Below are 25652 nucleotides of genomic sequence, written 5' to 3' on the forward strand. Positions count from 1 at the left end.
GCGATATTTTCATTCCCTGTCAACCACAAGATGTAGCACTAACAAAGAACATTGCTGTGTGTGTCAGATGTGCAAACATACTTTTAACTGTACATATATGGTAAATTAAGACTTTGTTTAATTTTCCTAAGACTCATAATGAATGTTTGGGAAGTGATGCACCTTTGTGCCACAACTGATTCATCCTTCCCCAACATACTAACATTTTTGGCACAACATGTCCTCATAGTTCCTCACTCTAAGTCAGAGGCAGACTGACCATGCAAGGCTGTACCTGTCATGACTACCTCCCCAAAGCATAAACAGTTATATTGGTCTGTTGGTACTAAGATCCTGATTCATTCCCCTAATAACATTCTCCCGCAGAGAAGGAGAGGGTGAGTGTGTGCGTCTGTGTGTGCGTGTGCATGGTGGTTCTGAATCATGACTCAGTCCCTCCCTGACAGCGACTCTAAAAAAGGCAGTGTGTTTCACTGCATGGTTTATCAGTGCCCTTCCCAGTCAGTCACTAGCACTCACTGTTCCTGCTGTCTCGTGCTCCACTCTGGCACACACACACACACAGCCCGGATACTAACGGCTGAAGAGGGCCCTCTGTTCCCTGGCCGGATGCCTCACACATGACCACCATGGAAGTTTCTCTGAGAAAGAATGGGAGAGCAACGGGTGGAGGGGAGGAGGTGAGAGAAGGTCTCTAGGAAACATCTGAGTCACAGAATTATGATTATGAATCATCTGATCCAAAATCCCAAGGTCCCAAATTACACTGAGACACTCCCTCCCTCCACTTCACACACACACACACACACTAGCTCACATCACACACACACACACTCTGGCTCACACACACACTCTGGCTCACACACACACTCTGGCTCACACTTCTCTTCTCCGTGTTCATGTTTCTCTGCTATTTTCCAACAGTTTATGTGTAGTCAGGGAGTGGCTTTGAATGTAGTAGAGACTCTCAAGTGTGTGTATATAGTATGTGTGTGTGTATATGTGTGTGCGTTTGTCTGTGTGTGTGTGTGTGTGTGTGTGTGTGTGTGTGTCTGCACATATGTGTGTGTGTGTGAGTGTGTGTGCATATGTGTCTGGGTAAATTGGTACGTACGAGGGATGCAGTGTATCTACCAGTCCAGAGCGATAAGGTCTGAAGTGTGCTCCATCATATACACACAGGCAGTGGGAGCAGCTCCAAACTGATACCTCACTGAAGTGTAATGTTGGCTGGAATCTATCAGTCTGCTTGCACTCATCCAGGAAGGACTATCTCCTCCAACACCTTCCTGGACCCACTCAGGCAACTACAGGTCAGAGGCACACATGGACACTAGAGATACAGGGAACCACTCTAGTCCAGTCAGACCAGCCGACCTGGATTAATAAACAACAGCCACCAAGAGGTTATGTTTCCTTTGATCCTGTGACCTTGGATATAATCAGTTACTGGGATCCTGCACATTTTGTTAAGCAGACATTTTTCTCCCCTCTACAGTATCCATCCTTTACTGTTTCTCCCCCATAGATCCCATTGGAGCAGAGCTGTTGCCTACGAAAACCTCACTCCTCATGCATTTGCTGTCTGCTTTTGATTAGAAATTTGGCACGGGCCTCTGCATGCGTTGTGCCTCCCCGCAGGGGCTGTCAATGGAGACCCCATCTTTACACCACAGCCCCATGGGCCTGCACCTCCTTCCCCAGTCCTCCCAGCCCCCCTCCTGGTCCTCACAACCCCCTCTAGCATTCTCCAACCAGGGGACTGCAATAGCCAGGAACATACGCGCCCACCAAAAAGCTGCTGTGAGTGAGCAATCTGGTAACTAGGGGTAACAGGGCAGGAGAGACTCTCCGAGGAGCTGTCGTCATGGGCGTGTCTGGCTGTGCTGCTGACCCAGCTCGTCATGCTCTGGCTCTGTGGACTGGATCAGACCAGTACCTCGGGAGTTGAGAAACTCAAGGAAGAACTAGTGATCTCAGCCTGAAAGCAAGGCCACATGAAGAGCATGTCTGAAATGGGAGGATCAGAACATGGAGTACGGGGCAGGAGTCAGGACTCACCCTCTGGTGATCTGTCACAATCAGCATGACATGACCCACACACAAAACTGTCAGATAGAGGACCTGTACTGCACTCTGGCTGCTAAGATTCTTATCCTTACTGACATAGTACCAAAGAGCTTTGGTTTTCAGTGATTTGACATTAGCCTCCTTAAATGCACTGTTGCCTATACTTGGCTGTAATTGCTTCCATGTCTCTTGGCTGTGGTGCAGGCCACACTGACGATACTGAGATGAGAGTGGATGAAGCTCTGGATGACAGCAGGGTGGAGAGAAAGGTGGGTGGGGTCATCTCTTCTCTCTTTGGATACTCCATTTTCCCAGAGTCCGGCTCATTGATGACCCCACTCTGGAGATTTCTTAGCGAGCACTATACACACCCACACATCGTATGAGCAAGGCTTTCCCTTGCCTTCTTTTCACTTCTCTGTTTCCATAGCAATGATCATGGGATGTCCCAGAACTGTTTACCAGAACCCTCATCCAGGCTGTCAAATTCTCCGCCAAGTTCTGAGGTCGGCTAAAGAAAGGAAGACAAAGTAAACTTGACGCATATGTGAAGGGAAAACAGGTTCCTCTGTTCACTGTGGGGGCCCCAAGTTGTGAAAGGGAGGGTGTGATTGGAAACATATGAGTAATGTTTCATATGCATGATACACTCAGTTCAACAAAGTATGTGGGGTGCTTCCTTTTTTGATTCTGTCAATATTCTTCGAAATGTTGTGTAGGGTTGAAAAATTGCTTTAATTTTCACATCCGCAAGTCATTAACACTTGCGGATGTGAAACCCAGCTGAGTTCAAGTTATCACTTGCTTGAACTGCAAAAAAAAAAAAAGTCAGGACAGACTGGGACCGAGAGAAAAGAACAGTGAGAGAAGGAGAGGTGTCGGCTGTCTCCAGGTGCTGCTGGGCTCTGCCAGCAGGTGAGCTGGCTGGACTGCACAGGTGCACTGACCTCTGGGAGCCAGGTGCTCCCAGCATCCCTGTGATCCCTTTGATATAGAAGAGAGTAGGTGATACCAGGACAGATGGGAGTAGGAATCCATGTGGAGTAAAGTGATTTACTCATGTCCTCTCCTCTCATCAGTTAGACAAACCCCAGCGTGACTGGACGGTTTATCCAGACGTTGACTGAGTTTCATCTGTTGACTAATGAATTTCGCCAAGATAAAGAACAGACGCATTGTTGGTTACTACCAGCTAATTTGCTGTGGTTCAGTGCCTTTGTAAGGTTCCCTGGAAGAAATCAGAGGGAATGTGAATCATTACAGTGATGTGTCTTGATCTGTCATCTTGAAAGTTTGTATTGTATGTTTAAAAAGACAATAATAAATATTTGAAAATGAGAGAGATCCGAGTTCAATATGGTTGTTGACTGTAGTGTCAGAGGGTTTTTATCTCAGAATCAGACAGACGTTCATCCAGCTCCCCCACTGTCTGTGAGTCCTCTCCCACTCATCCCTCCTTCAGTCTGGGGTCAGAGACTGTCTGGCTGTCTGGCTGTGGAAACAGACACCAACTGATGAGGTGGTCCAATGAGGGATAATACACACGTGAGTAAGTTCAGACAGACAGTGAGACTGTGTCCTTTCAGAGCTAATTGTGTGTGTGTTTGAATGTGTGTAAGTGCGTGTGCGTTCAAGACAGATGGAAGGACTTCATGTGTTCTAGCTACTTGGAACACATAGTAACAATGACCAAACAAAACAAAACCGTTTCCATGTGTGTGTGTCCTTTTCATAATCTGCAGCCAGATGTTCTAGAATGCTGTCTAAAGCATTTCAGCCAGCTCTTAGGGACTCCTGAATGTTTTGTGAGTTAAATAAAACATTATTTAATGTCACTGTATTGCTTCTCCCTCAGAGTGTAAAACCAAATAATGTAAACAGAAAAGCAATTCCAACTGACAGTAATCTGAGTTGGTTCACACTTTTGTAGAGGATGGAGGATGGATGGTTAACTCTGGATCATAAATACACCTAACCTTCTGGGACATGAACTTCTTTACATCTTTAATGGATAACTGTTTGCTACCAGATCAAGCCAACTCCCATTGTAAGCCATCAACTGTTCCCTCCACCTCGTCCCCAGGAGAGCAGCACCATGTTGGGGTGAGGTTCCTTCCAAGCCCCTCTGTTTAACTCAGCATGGTTATTACCCTAATAAGGCACACCCTGCCTTTACAATGCCTCAGGTTCTACCACTCCTCCCTCCCTTTTCTTTCTAATGCTGCCTCTTCTGTTTATTTACCTCACCTTTTAATGATGTACTCAATCAACAATGGACCAACATTAGGCTAGAAATGTTCACTATTAACAGTAGGTAGCACAACGGTCCAAGAAAATACATTTTTACTGTACAAGTATAAAAGGTTATACTCAAAACTCCACAAGTAAAAACATACTTGAACAGATATCAGACCTCCCTCTGTAGAGGTCTTTTGTATGATCACAAAGCAAGTAGCAAGGTAATGACGGAAAGGCAGCTGCTTCTGCAATTCCCAACAAAGACCCTCTGACTCATCGCCTTCTTTCCTGAAACCCACTAATCAGCAAACAAGGATTCCAGCAGGGAAAAGACCTTGAGGTGGCCAAACAAAGACAGCGTTGATTCACCTGTCTGCCGCTGGGTATAGAGTGTGTTAGAGTGAGGCTGTGATTAGAGAGGTCTGGGAGATGACCTCTTGTCCCTGGGTGAGTGGACACACTTTACAGGGGCCTAATAATGGGGTGGACACACAAGAGAATGCCCTGAGGGTTAGAGACTTATGTTAAAGAGGGAATGTGTCCTCTAATCTTTGTGTTGGACACGTGTGCAAAAGTGTGTGCATGTGTGAGTCAGTGTATGTATAGATGTGTGTCTTAGTGATGTAGGGGGTAGATTTTAAAGTAAAAAACTGGGAAAACACAGGCATATTTCTATGACGTCATTATTTTACTCACAGGCCAACTGATGGGCTGAGGAATGGAGAATGTACACATGGAAAATTTGAAAAAGTGTATTTGTGTTGAAGAAAGTCCGCGGTTACAGGGATTACCCATGAGCTCATTGGGCCCTGTGCCACTGAGACTGCTGAGAGAGAAGGGTGGAAGTGAGGCGAATGAACATCCGCTCTCCCAGCCAAAACATCCCAGATTGGTCTGTGCCCACCTTCTAAAGGTACCTGGAGACTCCAAATAGACTGACTGGACCCAGAAGATGAAGCTGTGTCAGACTGGGAGGAGGCTCTTAATTAGATCCATTTGACTTGCTGTGCCTAGAACAAGAACAATGGTTTTCAACACAAGCCTCTTTAGGAATCAAGCTGGGATTTCCTGACAGAAAGAAGGTAGAAGAAAGAGAGGGATACAGGCGACAGGAGAAAGCAGGACAAGCCAGTTCAGGTCAAGTCTTAATCATTAACCAACTGTTGGACCTCCAGTTCACATCATTGACCAAGAATTTATGGCAGCTTGAATCCCCAGTCTATCCCCCTCTGGAGCTCAATCCCAGGGAGTGGGTGTAGAGTTACTCCTAAAATGATTTTATCCTCACCCTGGATCCAGTCCAACAAGGGAGTCATGTAAACCTGTGGGGAGATTCGAGCTGTGTTCTCTGATGTTTCCCAGGAATTCCCTGTCAGACGCACATCTTCAAATCAAGATGAATGAGGACCCCGGGTTGCCCTCTGCTACGTGATCCTTGTGAGGCTCGTTGGGGAAGCAGTGTCCCACCTCACGGGGAAGCTCTGAGCCGGAACGTTCTCTTCGAAACAGCTGGGAGTGTTCGGCCGTTAAATGAAGTCAAGGGAGATCAAGATGGACCTTCAGCAGCGTGACACCCTAAACATCTCCTGGAGAGGGGCTGTTAACCCCCCTCCACCTGCCAATGCTCTCAGGTGACCCCCAGCACCAGCACAGGACTTTAAAAAACAAACGCTGCAAAGCCATGGGGTGGAGGGTATCAGAATAGAATAAATTACTAAGTCTACATTCCAGAAGGTTTTGAAATGTACCTCTCTTCTGAAGCTGAGCTGATGATTTATTGATAAAGGACACAACTCACAAACTCACACACCCATGCACAGACACATAGATTCTGAAGATTCTGTTTTATTTTTAGAGCAAAGCCTTGGATATTTCTCTTCTCTCTGAGGGGTTTTCCTTTCCCCCTTCACCCCACTGCCCCCCCCCTCTCCAAATCCGCCCCCTAAGTGAAGTGCACCCCTGAACCCCCCCCCCCCCCCCCCCATCCCTAAGTCTGAAGAGAACCTATAAATAACCCTATGAGGTCATGACAAAACGGTAATTAATTTCAGCTTTTAGTTTCCCAGTGTAAAGAGGGCTGGGATGTTATGATAACCCCCCTCCATGAGCTCCTACACCAGTCCACACACCATCACCTGTTGGGCTGGACAGGAACCAGACATAACTGTGAAATACTCCTTTCTGTGGAGATTTCACCTGCACATCACTCAGTTGAGCTGACCACAATGGTCTACCCTAACATAATGAAATGATTCATTTGCTACAGACAGAATACAAAGAATGGAATTATTCAAATGCTGCAATCTCCCAGTTAGTTTCCATACCTACGCACATTAGCCCATGTCGTCAGAAGCAGAATCTTTCCAAAGAGTAATCAAATCACGGACAACAGGACACCATCTCTCTAGCTCTCTTATCAGCTTCAACCTTCCTCTGTGCTTCTTCCTGACCTGGCCCCACTATAACAGTTTATTCCACTCATGGAAACAACCCCCCTCTCCTACCCCCAAAGGTCTGTATCTGGCTATGCACTCCAGGACAGAAACAGAAATGATTCCTTGCCCAGCACAGTAGGTGGAAACTCTTAGCAGTGGAGAGGACAGGGCCAGGCATTGTTTTCACAGGTAGAGTCCTGTACGCCAGTGTAACAGGAAATGAGGTCATTTGGAAACATGGATCAATAAATGTGACTCCTGCTACCGAAATCTTAGCCTCCATAAACATGAGGTCTGTTCTCTGGTGGAGGCCTCACTGCTCTAGTTCTACTAGCCGGGGGGGACCAAATAAGAGTTGGGAACAACAGTGCATGGCTTTAATTAACTTGTGTCAGCTGAGCTACAAGGTTTGATATTTGCCATGAACAGGGGTTTTTACATGAGTGACTTACTGTAATACTTCTACAGGGAATGATATGACACTTTTCAGACAGGAAGTGACCCAACTTCCTTTCCCAGCTTCACAAACACATTTGCCCCTCTTGTTCCCACCACTTGTAAAATTCCAAACAACCCTGTCTACACTCATCCTCTCAAGATCCCCACTTGACCATATGACCAGGATGAGGTCAGGCCCAACATAAAATGGTGGAAGATGCAGATAGACAGACAGAGCTTTGTTTTGGGGCAGGGAAGATGCAGTGTAAGAGAGAAAGAGGACATAAAGGACAGCAGCACCACATGGCAGCAGCAGTCGTAGGACGAAGGGAACCTTTCTGTCTGGAGATGTGTCAGTATCCAGGAGAACTACAGTAAATTCTGTGTTTGTATAACATACATGGCGAATAAACCGAATTCTGATTCTGAACTAGTGTCCCTGTCACACACATGAATTTCCCCTGGTGTCTATCTCTGAGCTGCTTCCTAAGAATGTGTTGTTTTGCCCAGTGTGATCTCACGACACTGGCAACAGGTCCAACAAGAATGTATGGGATGATCTGGCGGCTCCCTCCATCTGTCACAACACTCACCTTTAAATAACGTACAATGGTGGCATCCAAAAGTGAAACACTTTTTCAGAATGAGAATTGTGTTTGAATGTTGAAGTGTAATAAACGTGATGGCCAACAAAAGTGTACGATTGCAAAATAATTGCCTCAATTTACACAGTAATGCAATAATGTATCACCAGTACAATGATGACATAATTCTGCAACATTATAGAGGTGATTTCACTTGCTATCCTTCAGCATTACAGCTGAACCCCTCAAAGTGCTTCACTGCTCTCAGAACAATCCCCTGACCCTGAGCAGAATGAGGGAATCATGGGATCTTTCCAAAACAAGTAAAGCGTGAAAGTAAAGTAAACCACAATTGCAGATAGTTTGGGCCAAAGCAAATACACAGCCATTCCAAAGACACATCCATTTTGTTTGCATTGATCAAAGGCATCATCAGAAACGGTTTAAGTCATGAGCTTAAGGCATGTCGAACATGTACCACATCTGTCCCCTCTCCCCAGATGTCCGAGTGATGAGGTCACTCGTTTTCTTGAGTAAGATTGAGAGTATTCAGATGAGGTTATCCCCTGCTTGTTGTGAAGAGACTATGTAAGCTCATAGGCATCCCAACTTCCGCCTCTGGAGGAGAGCTGGGCCTGAAGCCAACGTTTTGAGCAAACTAACCAGCTCTGTTACGAACACCGCTGCTGGAGGGGAAACAGGACAGAGGAGTAACAATGTGTGCAAGAAAGATTGGAAATCACATGAAAACTGTTTTTGTGCATATTCCAGATTGTGTTTGGGTTTCCTTGGGGACAGACCAGAACAGGGAAGTAAAGGGGAACTATATTTCAGAGGACACATGGCTGTTTTCCTCGTCTCCAGGGCATAGCTTGGCAATGCCATGTTTTACTTCTCTTTTGTTCTTTTTTATGCTTGTTTTGGCAGAGTTGTGTCCTTGAATCAATGACAAAGTTAAAGTTGTTTAGTTTTGGCCCCAATGTGCCCATGTTGAAGCCTGTAACTGTCACTGAAGAATGATGGACAAAATAGAAACAGATACACAGTCAAGTCCTCATACTGGAAGACTACATTTGGATGAAGTTTAAATAAAAAACAAATAACTTATAACATGTTCATTATACATGTTCATGAATAATGTAATGATGGATGACATTTTAAAGTGAGGGGTTCCTTGAGGCCATGAGTGCTCTGTTCTTGTATTTGGGATTTTCTGTGAAAATGCATTCTCATCTCTTGTATTATATACTAAGACTAGTTCTTTAGAAACTACCAAGTAAGCTGTCTGGCAGTGGACCCCGACTGTGAGTACTATGGAAAAGACACCTCACCAGATTTCTTAACTCATGTCACATACTCTCTTATCTATGTGTGTGTGCCGTGCTGCTCAATGTTTCTCCCTCCCATGTGGAGTGATTTGGTTGTGCTCTTCACTGATCTTCCAGACTTAAAGTGATGGTGTAGGCTGTGGGTCTGACTCTCAGTCAAACCAGCACTCGAAGAACAGAATAGAGGAACAGTGAGAGTTGTCGGCCAATTTCATGAATGGTACCATTTAATGGGGATTGGGGGTTCTATGAAACCGTAATGATGGCATAGCACTGGCGTCACAGGGAGCACATTCTTTCCAGACCGGGAGCAGAGCTCACAGACTGGTGGACTGGTGGACTTGAGCAGTTTGGCTCCATGTGGTGTGGTGAGGCCCAACTCCACTCAACCATCTTGCCTGTTCTCCCTCAGACTCAACACCAGCAAGGAGAGAGAAGAAGAGTGAGCCAGTATGTTCCTTGATGAAGTTATGATAGCCAATTTACTTCACAAAAGGTCCCTAAACATTTTCCCTAAAGCTCTTAGACAAATTTGCTCCATGCTCCATCATCAGCCCTAATGCTATCAGTTCTGACTAAGAGTTCCGCCCATTGGAATGGCTACACAATACAGAGACAACTGCAGGAAAAGCCAAAGAGGTAGTACATGATTCTCAGTGTCATGGACTTCCACCACAATTGTTCCAGAGCTCAAGTGTTTGTGCACACGATTGTGCATGGTACATACTCAAAGATGTGATGTTTTTCTTTTTTTAGAATAGATGGCACTTCTCGTTCTTTTTGTGGGAGGTCTAAAGGAAGCACATTTCCAACACCATGTGTGCATCCTGATACTTTCTAGGCTTCAAAATCTCAGAGACAGCCTGTGTGGGTAATTTGGTGACACTGGCAAAGAGCACCTCAAAGGAATCTGCTCCCAGCTAGCTCATACGGAATAGAGAGTAGGCATTGTGTCACTTTACTCAGAAAGCAGCTTCCTGCTATTGAAGTGAAAAGGGAAATGATTGAGTTCACCAAGAAAGGGTATGGTCTGAGCCTTTTGGATGTGTCAGAGATTTTGCCGATATGTGGAGAAATGGTACAGGACTTAGCAGGCTAGAGATATAATTAAATGTTAATTTTGACATGGTGAATTGCATTCTGAAAACTTTAGTCTTTACAGCTGCAGAAGAGCATGGAGTGGAAATTTCGTTTTCATGCACTCAACTGGTTAAAAGTAAATATTATTCTATCAGGAGCATTGAGCAAGTAGACTGGCAAACAATTCCATCCTATTAAACTTGAGTGAATACTGCTCTCTAGTGGATGATGTATAGGTAGAGTACCTTAATGATAACTCATTCTATAAAACCTGTCTCATCAGCTCTATAGAAACCAATCTCCCTTTCAAACACGCACTCACAATTTTTCTCGATTTGACCCCCCCCCCCCTTTCTCATTTACCCTTTTTGGAGGATGCTCTATAAGTCAAACATTAACCAGTAACAACAGAAAATGTTCTACATAGTTTTCAGATTCTAAGATGAGGAATTGTTTACAGAAACATGAAATAAAACAGAAATTTCATTTTTTAAATGACTTTATTTTATTGTATCATACATTTTTGTATAAAACCTTTTGTCCTCTTTAGGCAACAGTTATCATCATATTAGTTCTCACAGCTTTGAGATGAAGTCCAAACCAAGCATAAATTAGTCTTCTCATTCACACGTACACACACACACACACAAACAATCCCACACACACAATTACATGGGTTGGATTTCGTTTAGTACAGTGGTCCCAAACCTAAACTCAGAGGAAGCCAAAGCAACCAACAGCCAACTATTCAATGACCAGTTACTTCACAGGTACAAAGGTCTTTTAAACATCTTCAAAATCTGTGTCTCCTGGCAACAGTAAACGTAGTGCGCAGAATTCACAGTAAGATGAGATCTTCCAATAAGGTTTGGAACCACTGTTTTGGTGCAACTCATAAGCGTGTTCATATTAAGACAATGAAAAGGCAGAGCAACATATCAGACATCTCATGCACAGCGCCTCATCCGATGGTGAGCCTGTTACACTGGGCATGATGGAGACAGGCGGAGGCATATCGAACCTACTGTCACATAGTGGGCTGCAGCAGAGAGGATAGAGAGTTTATACATGAAGAGTCGGCACACTCACATAGGTCAGTACAAATAGACAGGCCATAAAAATACATTTAAAAGACAAAAAAAGGATTATAGGATTGCATTTACACAGTATATACCTAACATATGTCATTCTTTATATCATTATCACAATTACTGAATTGCAGTGCAATAGCCATCGCTTTCCTGCAATAGGCTCCCCCAATACATCAGCAACGTGCTTAAACACAGAAATGAATGGTTACAGTTATATTATTGAAGAATTCTGGTTAAACTTTGAAGATCCACCATACATCCACACACATTATTTCTTGAAAAGATCTGTCTTTTGACAATAGAAAAAATTATTTGTAAACCTATGATGACAGCACCTTTCTGGGGATAACACAACTAGCTAATCTTATGCAACCCCATAACCCCAAACACACATGAAAACACATAGCCATACACACTGAACTAAACACTCAACATGCACACGCAATTTGCAAAAAAGCACATGAACAATCCCTTACACACTAAACATAAATACAATTCATGTTTTGTCATATCCTCTTTCTATAATTTATTATATATGTTTTAACTACTTCAAACAACATAGGCATGTCATTTTCTTATGACTCTTAAAATGCTATTGTTTGTATAGTAAGGGCATATTGACCTCTGATTTGAACAGATGACACTTCTTCATGAAGACATACATTAAGTGAAAACATAGACATGGGGAGTTGTGTTCTGTGCCTGTGTGTATTATGATCTCACATGCTAAAAAAACCAGTGAAAAGACGCACACATTTTCTTTCATTCATGAAACAAAGACCCCTAGGTTCTCTGTTGCTGAGTATCAAGATATTTCTCATTTACAAAAAGACATATTGTTAAAAGAAGTCGAATAACATAAGCATTGAAATGGTCAATAAGACAGGTAAGACTGTCTTTTGATAAATAAAGTGAGTCTGCATGACAGGTCCCAGGTAGACCAGGAGCACAACTATGTAGTAACAGAAGCCTGTGTCCACCCTCTGCATGGCAGGCTTACCTTCATGCCCCAATGCCGCAGGGCCACTACACCCTGTGCCCTCCGGTTCACAACGGGCATACAGATTAGAGAAGCAGCTACTTCAGCTGTGCCTTGCCTGTTGCAAACACTTATACAGTACACATAAAAACAAGTATTTCCAGGATTGTTAGGTCTATTGTCACAGGGGAATTCTATTAGTGGCCAAGATTTGGCTTAAATGTTTACAGCACAATCCAGCTGTAAGGATGTGAGTACAAGCATGACGTTTACAATGCTAGCTTGAGGACTTTTCATAACGATTTGTGTTCAGTGTATATAGCTCAATACAACACACAAGAATCTAAGGGCACATTCTCCTCATCCCTGGTTGGATCACTAGAATCCAATGGAGGAAGAAACTGCTCCCTGAACAGGCCCACAAACCTTCAGGAGCAAATGTTTACGCTCACACCACTACGTTTTATTCTGAGGTGGTATGGAACTAAACAAGACATCTATACTTTGCTATCAATTACAAACAGACCGAAAAGTTCTTTCATTAAGGCCAAGATCCTCATTACTGCACTGCTGGGGAAAGATGTGTGTGCATTTCCCCTCCTTTACTTATCAAATGCTCATGCTCATTTCTACGTGTATTTATGTTCAATGACAGTTGCTACAATGAATTCTGACTTGTAACATCATTACGGAAAACAACAAAACTATACCATGTAGAGTACGCTTTATTTAGCTTGGGTGAAGCTATTGTGCAAAACATCGTCAGAGGTGCTAGTACTAAACCTCCGGAGGCAGTGTATAGATCTCTCCCTCTGTGGCCAAGCAGGCTTCTCCCTGGCATTGCCCATTAGGAGGGCTCTGCCACTGCCCATTAGGAGGGCTCTCCTCCTCCACCTCACTCTTCTCTGAGCACAGAGCCACCTTTGGCAAAATCTCGTCACCGTCCTGCCTGCAGGTAATGCCTCTATGCTCAACCTCTCCTCGCTCCTCTCCTCCTCCTTGTTCTCTCTTTATCTTACCCACCTCCTCCTTCTCCTCCTTCTCCCCCTTCTCCTCCTTCTCCTCCTTCTCCTCCTTCTCCTCTTCTTCCTCCTCCTCCTCCTCTCGGGGCAGAGAGTTAAATTCCCTTGCCTCAATGGGGCTTAGCTGGTAGTAGAGCAGAGAGGCTGGGTCTTTCAGGAGGCCAGGAGGGTTCTCCTCCTGGTTGTCACTGATGCAGACCACAGCAGTCCCAGACGGGAACGGGCCCTGTAGGAGCATCCTCCCCACCCCCTCTACCCCAGCCTCTGCTGACAGCTCCCCCTGCAGGCCTCCAGGCATAAGGCACAGAGCCTGCTCCCCCAGGCCTCTCTGAGCCTCCTCCGCCTCCTCTCTCTCCCTCCTCTCTTGCTCCTCGGCACTCTGCAGGTGCAGGACAGCCGTCTCGTTCTCCCGCTCCAGACTGTCCTGCACTGTGAGCAGGTCCTGCATCTCCAGGACCGCCTGGACCTCCCTCTCCTCCAGCTCAGAGTCCAGCCCAGCACCCGAGTACAGGTCTGGGGATGGAGGACTGGCGGAGGATAGGGAGGACACGCGGTTAGATTCAGCATGCTGCTCCCCGGCCCTCTGGCCCAGCAGCTTCCTCTTCTCCAGGTCAAGCTTCATGATGGTGTGCAGGTAGTGTGTTCGCACGCGGAGCGGATTGAACTCAATGCGGCCTACTGAGTTTCCACAGCCATCACGAGAGCAGCCACATGGGAAGGACATCCTATCCACCTGGGCGGAGAATAAATATGGAGAGAGATAAAGAGAGACACTCACTACTTCCCTCACACTCCCAAACACACACACACATTCAAAAACAGTCGTCACCTGACACTTGATGCCCGCCTGGCTGCAGCCACAGTGGCGGGGATCACAGTAGAAGCGGCAGTCGCAGCCACACTCCTCCCGGGACAGTCGGATGCTCCGCAGCTCAGCCTTCTCCCTGGCATCTATACGGGCGATGCCAGAAGCCCGCAGCAGCGCCCGTCGCCGCTTGGTGGGCAGTGGCTGCAAGAAGAAACAGTCATCCACCTCCACACCGTCCATATCCAGGTCATCGTCTGAAACATCGTCCAGGGTCAGCAGCTCTGCCTGGGGGCACTCCACAGTACCATTCCTCGTCAGCTGAAGAGATAGATTGGAAGCACTTTTAGCTTTAAAAAAAATTATTCAACGGTCCTCACTTAGAACTGAAACTGGATAGTGTGTTAACCCCTAATACCTAATAAAAACAACTGAGACTTCGGCTTACTTTCATCTTGCGGGCATTGAGCTTCTCCTGGCGTAAGTGCTGGCGTAGGGTGTGGCGGTGGCTGGTTTCCTGCTCACGGGCAAACTCCCCCAGGGTGTAGCGACGGATGGAGCAGTGGTGGCGGGCCATGCCCAGGGAGCTGCCTCCCTGGCTGGGCACGCTGGTGAAACCCTGCCTCCGGGGGAAGTAATACACCGTCACCACATCAAACCGAACCCGCTTCCTCCCAGGGGAGGGCTTGTGTCTTCTGAGAATGGAGGTTGCTGGTGAGGAAGGTGGAAGAGAAAGTGTGTAAGTACAAAAATATTAATGAAATGGGTCCATTTTGTGTGTGTGTGTGTGAGGGGGGGGGTAGCTCTGCTCTAGTCACTATTGGTCTCACGTTTGAGGGAGGTGCTGGAAGGAGGGTTGAGGCTGTCACAGCTGTCAGCACTGTCGCTGCTGGAGATGTCATCGTCAGAGTCCTTTGGCGTGGAGTATGGAGAACCACTGTCCACCTCCTCAAATCTTCGCTTGAGGCTGAGAGATGAAACGGCCTCCATGGAAACTTGGCGTCTGAAGGGGTGAATGGCAGACAGTACGTCAAGTGAAAACAGATTGTGGTTGCACACAAACACAGAAAACCAGTCTGTTATTTACACAAGGACTTTTTGTATCCTTGACTTTCAAACTAAGATATTTTGTTGACAATTAATTACTATAATGATGCAATCTTAAAAGGGGGCCAGTATTGGATCAAAAGAATACTTTGGCATTACTATAACCATTTCTTTTATATAGCACTGCATCCATAAACCACAATTGAAATGATTTAGCAAGATTGAGCCTTCGTTAGCATAGCGGAGTGCCTTGAGTACATCTCGTTTTCTGTGGGTTGTTCCATGATAACACAGTGGGTGACATCAGTTTTTGGTCCAAGTCTCCTTTCATCTGTATTCCTGCCCCTCTCCCTTCGTCTCGCATGAAATCCTGCTCCAAAAATCATCAAGTCTGAAAAACATCACCATGGCAACTACAAAAGCAGGGTTTTCTAGAACCGCCTTAGAGCAGCTAATCTCGATTGACTTTACGTCTTTTTAGTCCTAGTGGTCGTCACTAGCAGGGGATTTCAAACACCTCAGATGCATTTCACTACTGGGGTCAAACAAGGTCTGGCTAAGAGATCAGAATGGACACACAGCAAATTGGTGCAACTAATATATGCCATCCTTGTGCTTTTCAATGTCATTGTTTATATGGCTTAGACTCACTAATGCCCCATGCACTAAATACCATCGATAGATGTGAAATCTGATCCAGCACAACCATGTTAAATGTCTGTAAGAGTTACAGGGCACTGGGCAGGCTCCAGTATTCTTTGCTTAAGATCATGTATTGTACAGTGGAACTGCTGGAACACATTTACACCACTACATATTAATGCAGGACACTCAAAATTATTGCATTGTAAATTGATGTACATTGTATACAATTAATTACAAATGATGATAATGTCATCTTACAGTTAAGCACAAATATGAATTAGAGATTCACGCATGAAATTCACGAACCATTTTAAAAATAGATCACCATTATGGCCAATAGTATTCGACCATACATCTTGAGAACAATGTAGAAATATATTTCACAGATAAATATCGAATCGATTTTCTGGCGCTAAGTGTAAACGAATTGGAAGAGCATCTGCCACATGCACAGGGCGTGCAGGCAATAAACCTTTCAACAACTGCAGCAGCAAATGACAACAAACCTTTTACCGGTAAAGGGAAGACAATGAACAGGGTCGCGACAGCACAGCTTAATGTAAACCTGATAGACACAGGCCTGGTTCGGGCCAGTCTATTCACTATATCACAACCTCACCAAGTAACACAATGACAGTCTTCCCAGTTAGTGTGAAACGCTAGACCCTCTTACCTGAGGCAGAAACAAGGACAGTCTTTCCGATGAACCCGTTCACCGTTCTTTTTACCCTGGACCGACAACTCATTAATCTTACGCCCGATTGGTCTTCTTTCGGATGTTTATTCGAATGAAAGGGAGCTATATTTATTTATAATTAACAAATGCACAAAAAGCAGCTGCTTAAGGCCTAGCTTTTAATAAGATAGGCAATGATTGTCAGTTTGTAGGCTAAAGCTATTTCTGCATTAGGTTACAGTAGCTCCAATCTCGTTGTTCTACATATCTTAGAAGGTCGCTCCCATGAGTGTAAATTCCATTTAACTTAGACGTAGAAAACCTATAGCCATTTTTACAGCAGGGCAGACGGTGGGAAAGAAGGACGTCATACAGTTTAGTTGAAATTTATTGTAGGTATAATCGCTTTCAATGAGAATGAAAAAATTGCCCAATTTAATCGACGAATGCTTTATCTTCCTGGTTAAAGCCTTTAAATGTTTCTACTGGAGAAGCAATCCGCTGACATCTGGGTTCGTTTATCCTTTTTCTACAAGGACGGCTTCAGTGGGCTCGATGTAGCTTTCTGTCTTCAAGTGTGATATGGCAATGCGGTTAGGTCCTTGTTTATTGGTAGTGCCAGATTGTTACAAATTTTGTTCCGTATTGACGTCCTTCTTCCTTTCCTCTGCCCCGGTTTGTTACAATGTAACAATAGAGTTAAGAATGCTACACAGTAGCCATATATACTCATTGTGACATCACAAACATCCCATGCGCCACGTAGGCTGGGAAATGTAGTCATAAGGAGCTCTTTGTCCATGATTTTCAACTTTTCATTGCGATGAAACGTTAAATTTAGTAAAGTTAAAGTTCTACTCACGCCCAAAATATATATTTAAGCAACAGAATTATTCGAAAAAATTATCCACCATTTAATATTTGTCCATTAGCTTTGTAGCATCTCCCAGATCCCAATCCACCATTCTAAGGTGTTCCTTGTCCATCACAAAGACAATTTTACCATAGAAACCAAAGAAATTACCCTGAATATTCTGTGGTTATCCTAAAGTTAGTTTATATCACTCCAGTTCTACGTGTACCATCATATAACTAAATGTGTGACAGACATATTTGCCCTGATCTCAAAATACCTTAAAACCAATTAAAATGAGGTGGGACATGAATGTGAGGTAAACACAAACACCAGGCAATAAATTGGTAGGCCTTATTAGTTTAATTATTCTTAAAACATGGGCAAGGATCAAAGATGGGTAGCATCTAATGTCAGTCCATCCATACTGTGTAAGCATTTAGTAAAATAGATAGATTCAACAGAACTAAATCTGTCAACATGCGGTTTGGGCATAACAACCCACTACATGTATTAGTATTCCCAAGTGGTAATATCCAAAATGATATTGCAAAAAATGCATATTTAACTTTTTAAAAAGCAGGAAAACATAAAAATAAAAAAAGGCTATAAAACATAAAAACATGATTCACAACTAATATTCTTTGTAGACAATCTATCAAATCGAGGGATTTCATTTATCATCCCTAATTCATAAATTGTTGAGCATAAAACCCATTCTAAGGGGACTGTTAGGTGATATCATGTAGGAAGAGAGGGCAGGGGGAGGCTGGTTGCTGGTGTTGCCACAATGATATCTAACAGACAGGATCTGATCATCACCCAGCTTAGTGAGTACAAGTCCTTGGGATGATGAGTACATAACACTAGGTCTCAACAGTTTTCAGAGGTCTTGGAAAGCTTCACAGAGGTTCTCTCACAAGGAAAAGGCTCACAGGAACAAACTTGACAGACTCGTGGTTTTCCCAAGAGTGTCATGAAAGACATAACTGTTGTTAGGGTTGTTATGGCTGCCAATGTCTGCTCACTGCCTGACCAGGGACATCTCTTGAAGCTACCGCCCTGTGCAAGTGCTGTCATAGCAGATGTCAAACCATGGCCACTCTCCTATCAGACTAACTACTCACTGTAGTCTGGCAGCCTAGAAGAAGGGACAACCTTCCTGTACCTTGTTGTTACAATGTCCGGTGTCAGATAGTACTAAATAGAAAAATGGGAACAAAAAACTCTTGATTTGGAAGCAGGGGCGCTTTGGCACACCAGATGCCATCCATTCTCTTCTTTTGACGAGATAAGGGACAGGGCAGTACAACTACACCACATCACGTCAGTGGCCCAGGCAAAGAAAGGGTTTCTTCAACATGGCAAGCAAAACAGAGTCACTCCTTTCAAAGTAAGACAATAAGGTGTTGGGCAGGGTCAGGTGCTTCAGTCATACGTTCCCATAGCTGCCTCGTTGAGAGTGCTCCAGGAAAAGCCATGGAAGAGTCTCCAGCACAGTCCAGGAACATCAGGTCAGGGGGCTGAGGCTGTGGAGGGGCTGGCAGAGCTGGGTGAGAAGGAGAGAGAGAGGGCTACACCATCCCCATGTCATTCTTCACTTTAAAATGATGTGGTAGCCATCGTTTGTCTCAGCTGTCAACAAAGAAACACACATTGTTTAATGGTGAGATATAAATCAATGCAAAGCTTGAATAAATACAACATCTGTTTATACAACACTCTCTCTCTGTGTATATACAATAGCACATATTAAAATGAGCATCATCTTAAAAGGACAAAAAAAAAGTTTAAATAGGAAAAACCGCTATTGCGTCAGAGTAGGGAATCTTTTCTATTTTAGTCATACCTTTCATGGTATCCAGAACAAAACAGACCTCATCCTGGAAGTTCTGAATCATCTGTGAGGAGAGAGTGGCATGTAAAACACACATACATCACCATAAAGATGACATAGCCAGATAAAAGGTGAGATGTAAGAATGCACCACTGGGTCTAACCTCATCGCTAACCAGAACGTGGATGCCTGTGGGGCCCTGTTTAAAGATCTGGCTGATCTGTCTGGGTGAGATGTTGAACAGCTGAGCAATCTTCTCCGTCAGCTCCGTAGCCGTCAGCTCCTCCAAGTAGATGGCATGATACACTGCACACACATAGACAACCACAATCAGTCTAATCCGCCATTTTCACTCTGTGTAGCAGTCACGTATGCGCTGTGCTAGAGATGTTTACACTGTGACAGTTGTGTAAGTATATGACAATATTCCAGGCCTCCATGAGCACATCTACACAGCTTCAGGTCCTTCTGTTTTGTATTTTGACATCAAGTTCTAATAGATAAGCACGCAGACCCATACAGACCAAAGAAGGTGTTGCTGGTAGCATCTCCATTCTCATGTTTCTGCTGCTGTTCCCTTGCTTGCTGAGATTCCTGGCACACGTAGACAGTCAGCCTGGGGCGCACCACCCTGCACACAGACACACATCAAGAAACAGAGCTCATTGGAAGAAGCCACACTCAGCAGGTTTTTTCATACTGCAGTAGGCATAAACGGGAAGGAGGCGTTCCTACCTTCCTTTAAGTGCGTTGAAGAGCCTAATGCCATCTGCTGGCCCGCAGATCTGAATGACGTCCTCCCTGGTCAGCTTCAACAGGTCCGCCCCTGGAACACAACAGCTGTTCATTATTTCAGTGCTGACAGGGCATTTTCAACAAAACAACAGATACCTGTGTAATGACGGCTGCTTACAAACACAACAGGTTCCAAACGGCGTGTTTACCAACAAATTTGAAGTGTGTCAGCAAGCATCTTACCTGAGAAATTGGTAAATAGCCGACAGAAAGGTGAGAAACGGTTTCTATGTAGCCACTGTTGTGCTTCCTGGGGTGTTGCCGTGGGTAACAGATTCTGCTGCATAAGAGAGAGACACAGAAGCAGAGGAAGAAAAAGAAAGAAGAGGTGGCAGAAGAAAAGAGAAATATGATCACCATTTTCTTGAGACCTTTACCTCCAATGGTAGTTAGCGTAAGCACAGAGAGAAACACAGAATGAATACACCAAAGATTAATGTTCAGTTTAATTGCTATTCACAGAGGAAAACTGAAACGATGGGAGCCAGGCTTGAGATACTGTGACCTCATCTTTGCTCCTGAAAAGGTCAAAACATTCAACATTCACACAAGAAGTCAGCAAATAAATTCATATATACCTGATGGCTTTCACTTTCTCCTCTGAGAAGATGGGACGACAACTGAAAGGCAGAAGGTCTCTCAATTTGACCATTTTATAACATACTTTTAAAACTTATGGGGATGCAATTTATAAGGGGACATGTGACAACAGGAAAAGCAGTGCCTTTGTTACCAGGCCACATTTTATCACAACAAACAAAATCCAGTGAGTATTTCTCCTGAAATCAGGACTGCATAGTGCACATTCTGGCATTCACAAAGGGTTGACAGGAGATTCTATGAAGCATTTATTGAACCTTCACATAAAAATGCAGGCATACCAATGGAGCGTTATGCAGTTTTAAAAAGTACTAAATATTAGCCTACATTTTCTCCACCATCACTGTGTCCTGGAAGTTCATATATTGTGGTATCTTGAATCTGTAGTATCTTGAAACACAAAACTAAAGTATATATCTCCTCTCTTTTGTTGCCAGTTTAATTTAAAACAGACAGAAAACATACAGTAGGGCAAATGACAAAAAACAGTAAAGTCATCATTATCATTTAGAGGGCATTTTTACCCTATTGCTACATGCCAATAATTGTTTTATACAAAAATGATAAAACATAATGCATGCCTTTAAAGAAGAATTATTATGCAAACTGTATTAGTCTCATGTGCTTTGTGTCCCTATATTAAGGTGTCGTTCAAATCTTACATCCACATACTTTCCTACAGTATTTCAGTAAAAGTGAAACCCAAACTCTAAACCAACCACAGTGTGTTAGAATAAGCTCTATAAATGTAGTATTACATATATGAAAATAAGGGAGATTGATGAGGAATGATGTATCAGGTATAAAAAAGCAAGGATCTAAAACACACAAGAGCAAGGAACAAGATACTTACATCTGCCACCTGAACAACTGGCTCTGGCTGGTGATTGGGTGATCCATTTCTGAGGAGGAGGGGGGTATATCTTGACATTCTGAGAGGCACATACTATACAGAGGTTTCTTCTCGTCATATAGTTATATCTACAAACAGCATAATGTTAGAGGCCAATAAACAACTAAATGAACTGAACCAGATTGAACCCAGATAGCTCCAGCCACTAGTAAGTAGCTGTGGGCTCCATGTTCCCTACCCCTCAGCCACCGGGAAACTGTTGTGTGTGCTGTTGAAGCCAGGCGATGGAGAGTTGTTGACATAGGTGATTTCAGGCCATGGAGAGCACTGCAACAGAAAAAGTCAATTAATCCCAGATCACTGGACTTTGAAGTCTCACACATAACCTTGTCAGGAAATGGAATGCAGTGAAAACAGAATTATTATAGGTAGAAGTGTCTACTCCACCTTTATAAACTGTCATTCCTTAGAAGAACCAGATGGTAGCTGCCTCTAAATGAGTATATCCACCTTCTGTACGCCACACAACCTAGTATCCCTTCATCGTCAGAAATTATTCTAACCTCTGTCAGGATGGTGGTTTCATAGGAGGGCTGGTACTTCTCCTTCTCTTGTGGAGCCCTTTTCTCCATCTTCTCTCTGTCTGTCTTCTGCTTCCTGTCTGCACCTTTAGGCTGTTAACATGTGAAGAACGGGGAGAGCATTCACCGGAAATAACAAGACACAGTGTCACATGAAGCTGAGCATCTTCTTCCCACAGACAAGAGCCATGTCTGTGGTTCCAGTCATTCATCTCACCTTGAAGACTTTGACCTGGCAGCTGGCAGAGTGCAGGTGTTCTGTGTATTCTCCACCTTCGTTCTCTTTAAATGTGTCAATCTGAATGCGGAAAGGCACGCCCTTCTCCCCCCCGTGCTTTCTCATGGTGAACTCCGTGCTGATGCAGTGGACCTAAAACCAAGGTATTGCATATCTAATTGAAACATACACAGAATTACAAAATTATAACTACTACAATTCAGCACTGAAACTAAGCACTGAAACATTCCATCACATTTTCACCAAGGTTTCTGATGGAAAATTAAGCTATGGTACAAAAATGTGGCCATTAGTGTGTTCCTTATCATGCTACCTGGATAAAAACTGAGGTTCTTTTCGACGGGTCCCAGAGGAACTCCACAGTGTTTAGCTGAGTAGGGTTAGCCCTGGGGTCGACCATGCCAACTGACATAGGTATATCTGCAATGTGAAATAAGCGGTGATCAAAAGTGTTATGTGGTTAGCTGTAAATGTTCACTTATGAATGGTGCCCTTCATTTACTGACAATCTACTAACTACATATCGGGTCTTAAATATCCATTTGAATCAATTTCCCAGTTCATACTACAATGCAATAAATCCCAGTGAGAGCTCTGTGCTTACCCAGGTCAAGGATGCGGTCCCCAGGCCGGTTCCAGCGCCAGCCCTCCAGCTGCTGGTGCTCTGTGTACTGGAGGCGTCGGTCATGGAACACCACACGGATGATACTCTGAAGATACACACACAAATACACTCTGAACCACAATACACTACTTGTGTGATTCAACTGCTCATAAGGATTCATGAGTGGACTTGGTCATGTCTGCCTTACCTTCACCATTTTGCCAGTGATCTCCGGAAGTTCTCCCATTTTTCGATTATCAAGCATTCGAATTTCATAGGACTGCCCTGAAATTTTAAATATTAAGCTTTTTCTATTGACTGAATACCATTCCGGAACATCATTTTACAGTACTGCCATGATCTGGTATGCTTATTTCCTTGACTGCTAAAATGAGATAAATCAAAGGGCTGACCTTGGTTGAGGTAGGTGAGTGTTTCATCATGCAGTTTGACGGCAGGCGAGGTAGCTGCACACAGAACGTACTGGAAGGGAAGTATCTTGTTGTCACTGTCAGGGGGCAGGTTGGACTCTTCCTGCTTAAAGATGGGAAGGGCCAGCACATCACTGTTGGGAGAAAAGGTTCAGAAAATGGACAGACAAATGGTTCATCAATTGGACAGGGTCCTTCTCTTAAGTCATATATTGTTATTGTACATCACATAAATGCAATTGGCATATAGAAACAATTACTTTCATAAGGCCAGATCTTTCAATGTAAAACTCTTACAACGGCACACTTTTCTAAGACTTCAGCATCTAGCTACTGAGTGGCCCTGCTTATCAGCAAGACAGTTAAGATCTTTTAAAGATGAGAGGTGATTTATGATGTTCTCTCACTTTTATTGGTAGCAGTGGAAAATAACAGGGCAATACCATAAAATCAGTGTAGCCTGTGTAGCTTATAATACTCCTCAACAGAGGAATTCTGTTAACAAAAAGGCACTCTGCTTTAGTATCATGCAACTGAGCACTACATTAACTAACAAAAGAAGTCTGAGAGAGCTACTTCTAACCCTAGCCAGGAACAAAGAATGTATGAGTCAGCAAACTCCAAACTAAGACTGCGCTAAGAATTTACTTCAACACACTAGTGTAAATGATGAGTAAATGTTATTCATGCTTCAGTGCAGTCTACATCAAAGGAATCAGGTGACTACAACATGTAGGCTATAACAAAACAAATGTAAAGCTTAAATTCAAAGTTCAAATGCCCCCCAAAATATTGATGCTATGTGGTTGTCATAGTGCAAGCACTAAGCACATTGAGACTACTACGAGAAAATTACTATTCCCAAAAAGATGTGTTTATGCTTGATGTGGCTTGGTTTTGATTAAGACACATGGACATGTCCTGACCTGGTTGCATAACACCACCAGGTCTACATAGCAGGCTGACTAGGCCAACAGAAAACACACACAACTGCTACCAATATATCAAAGCAAAATAACACATTTATTGGAGAGGCACAATTGTAAAAAGTATACTCAATTAAATACGTTGCCATCAGGCAAAATGAAATGAAATGCAATGATAAGGTTAATGTAATGGCACAAAGAAGTACTTGATCATATAGGAAGCCAGTATTATACCTGCAATTTAGACCTGAAATCTGTCTCAATTATATAAGTAGTGTGAATAGCAAAGTATTCACATACCTCATGCTGTATGCCCCTGCTCCAAGCTCTTGTCCAATGCCAGAGAGACTGGCATCGAAATCCTGGACCAGACCCGATTCAATCACTTCATCAGTGAGCGGCAACTTCAGCGCCCAAGCCATGACGACAACGACGATTTGAGCTTTGTGGGTCCAATTCCAATCAAACGTGAATTTAACACGGGCCTGGAAAGTCCATAAAAAAAACAAAGGATAAAGGGAAAAAAAGACAATAGTGACTAGAGGGGAAAACGTGACACATTCAGTTCGTGGATATAACGTCTACTAAGAAATTAGATGGAGCTGTCAAATTGAATTTGCCATCTGAGGAGTTAGTACAGTCTATGTTGATCAAAGTATCAGTCCCGCCAGACATAACTCGCAGTGCTTATCTGCCTAAAGAAAGTAGGCTACTAAAGATAGTCTAAACCCAGCAACAAGAACCCTGTGCCGGGATTTCACTTCGCCTGTTTTGTTGTTAGAATGGAACCAACAGCCTGTCCGTGTCTACTACAGTACGTAGTAACCAAGGGTTGGTTAACGCTAGACTACAAAAACAAAATAACGTCAGTCTAAAATTCGCTCTTGATAGAGAGCTCGGCGCCAACACGTTTAGTCCACATGTCACTCGCTAGCCTGTCATTATGGAGCATGTAGCTACGTAACTCTGACACACTTTATGCTATTTAAACGAGCTCTACCTATATTTCGCCTACCCATAGCCTATATACAGGCTACCAAGCAAGTGTACTGCTGTAGCTTTCTAATAAGTAGGCTAACTTGCTGGCTACTGTACCGTTAGCCACAATATAAACTACTATTGAATTTTAATGATAAACGTACCGTTACTAGCGGGGACGTGAATTAGCTAGCTAACAATGTAGCTAACCGTTTCATGCCATGTCCACTCTTAGTAGCTTCCTCGTTCCAGCAGCACTAAAATAAACATGTCGAGCTTTGCTATATAAAAAAGCAGCTGGCTGATTGAGAACTCAAGTTGATGGTGAATAGTGAGGCTTTGCCTGATTATGTGAATAGTAAGAACACTAATAAGTCCTGCAGGGCAATTTGTAAATTCGAATAAATATAATTGCTCTAGATTGTAATAAACCGAAATATACAAAAATTACAAGGTTTGTTTATTTCTTCGTCAAGAAAGAAGTAGTGCTTCCGTAATATCCGGAATCTTCTTCTATG

At 43.7% G+C, this 25652-nt stretch overlaps 2 protein-coding genes across 3 annotated transcripts; both read right to left on the minus strand.

Moving 5' to 3' along the window:
* Positions 1-10666: 10666 nt before the first annotated feature.
* On the minus strand, positions 10667-17493 carry csrnp2 (cysteine-serine-rich nuclear protein 2). The gene is made up of 5 exons (XM_062458946.1): positions 16436-17493; positions 14901-15073; positions 14519-14781; positions 14095-14391; positions 10667-13998 (listed from the first exon to the last, which is right to left on the minus strand). The coding sequence occupies exons 2-5, from the start codon at positions 15058-15060 to the stop codon at positions 13021-13023; spliced, it is 1698 nt and encodes a 565-aa protein (XP_062314930.1). The 5' UTR covers positions 15061-15073; positions 16436-17493; the 3' UTR covers positions 10667-13020.
* A 142-nt stretch (positions 17494-17635) lies between these two features.
* Positions 17636-25639, minus strand: tfcp2 (transcription factor CP2). Of its 2 annotated transcripts, none has more exons than XM_062458948.1 (18): positions 25345-25639; positions 24457-24641; positions 23213-23364; positions 23008-23084; positions 22800-22905; positions 22509-22615; positions 22175-22327; positions 21940-22050; positions 21615-21703; positions 21377-21425; positions 20851-20913; positions 20502-20543; positions 20107-20203; positions 19864-19954; positions 19653-19759; positions 19292-19434; positions 19141-19192; positions 17636-18926 (listed from the first exon to the last, which is right to left on the minus strand). In XM_062458948.1, exons 2-18 carry the CDS (start codon positions 24576-24578, stop codon positions 18889-18891), a joined length of 1599 nt encoding a protein of 532 aa, XP_062314932.1. In that variant the 5' UTR covers positions 24579-24641; positions 25345-25639; the 3' UTR covers positions 17636-18888. The 2 variants fall into 2 exon arrangements, with proteins under 2 accessions (XP_062314932.1, XP_062314931.1); XM_062458947.1 differs by having other exon boundaries at positions 25299-25639.
* Positions 25640-25652: the final 13 nt, after the last annotated feature.

The sequence above is a fragment of the Osmerus eperlanus genome, chromosome 4 (assembly GCF_963692335.1).
Source record: "Osmerus eperlanus chromosome 4, fOsmEpe2.1, whole genome shotgun sequence".
Lineage (NCBI taxonomy): Eukaryota > Metazoa > Chordata > Actinopteri > Osmeriformes > Osmeridae > Osmerus > Osmerus eperlanus.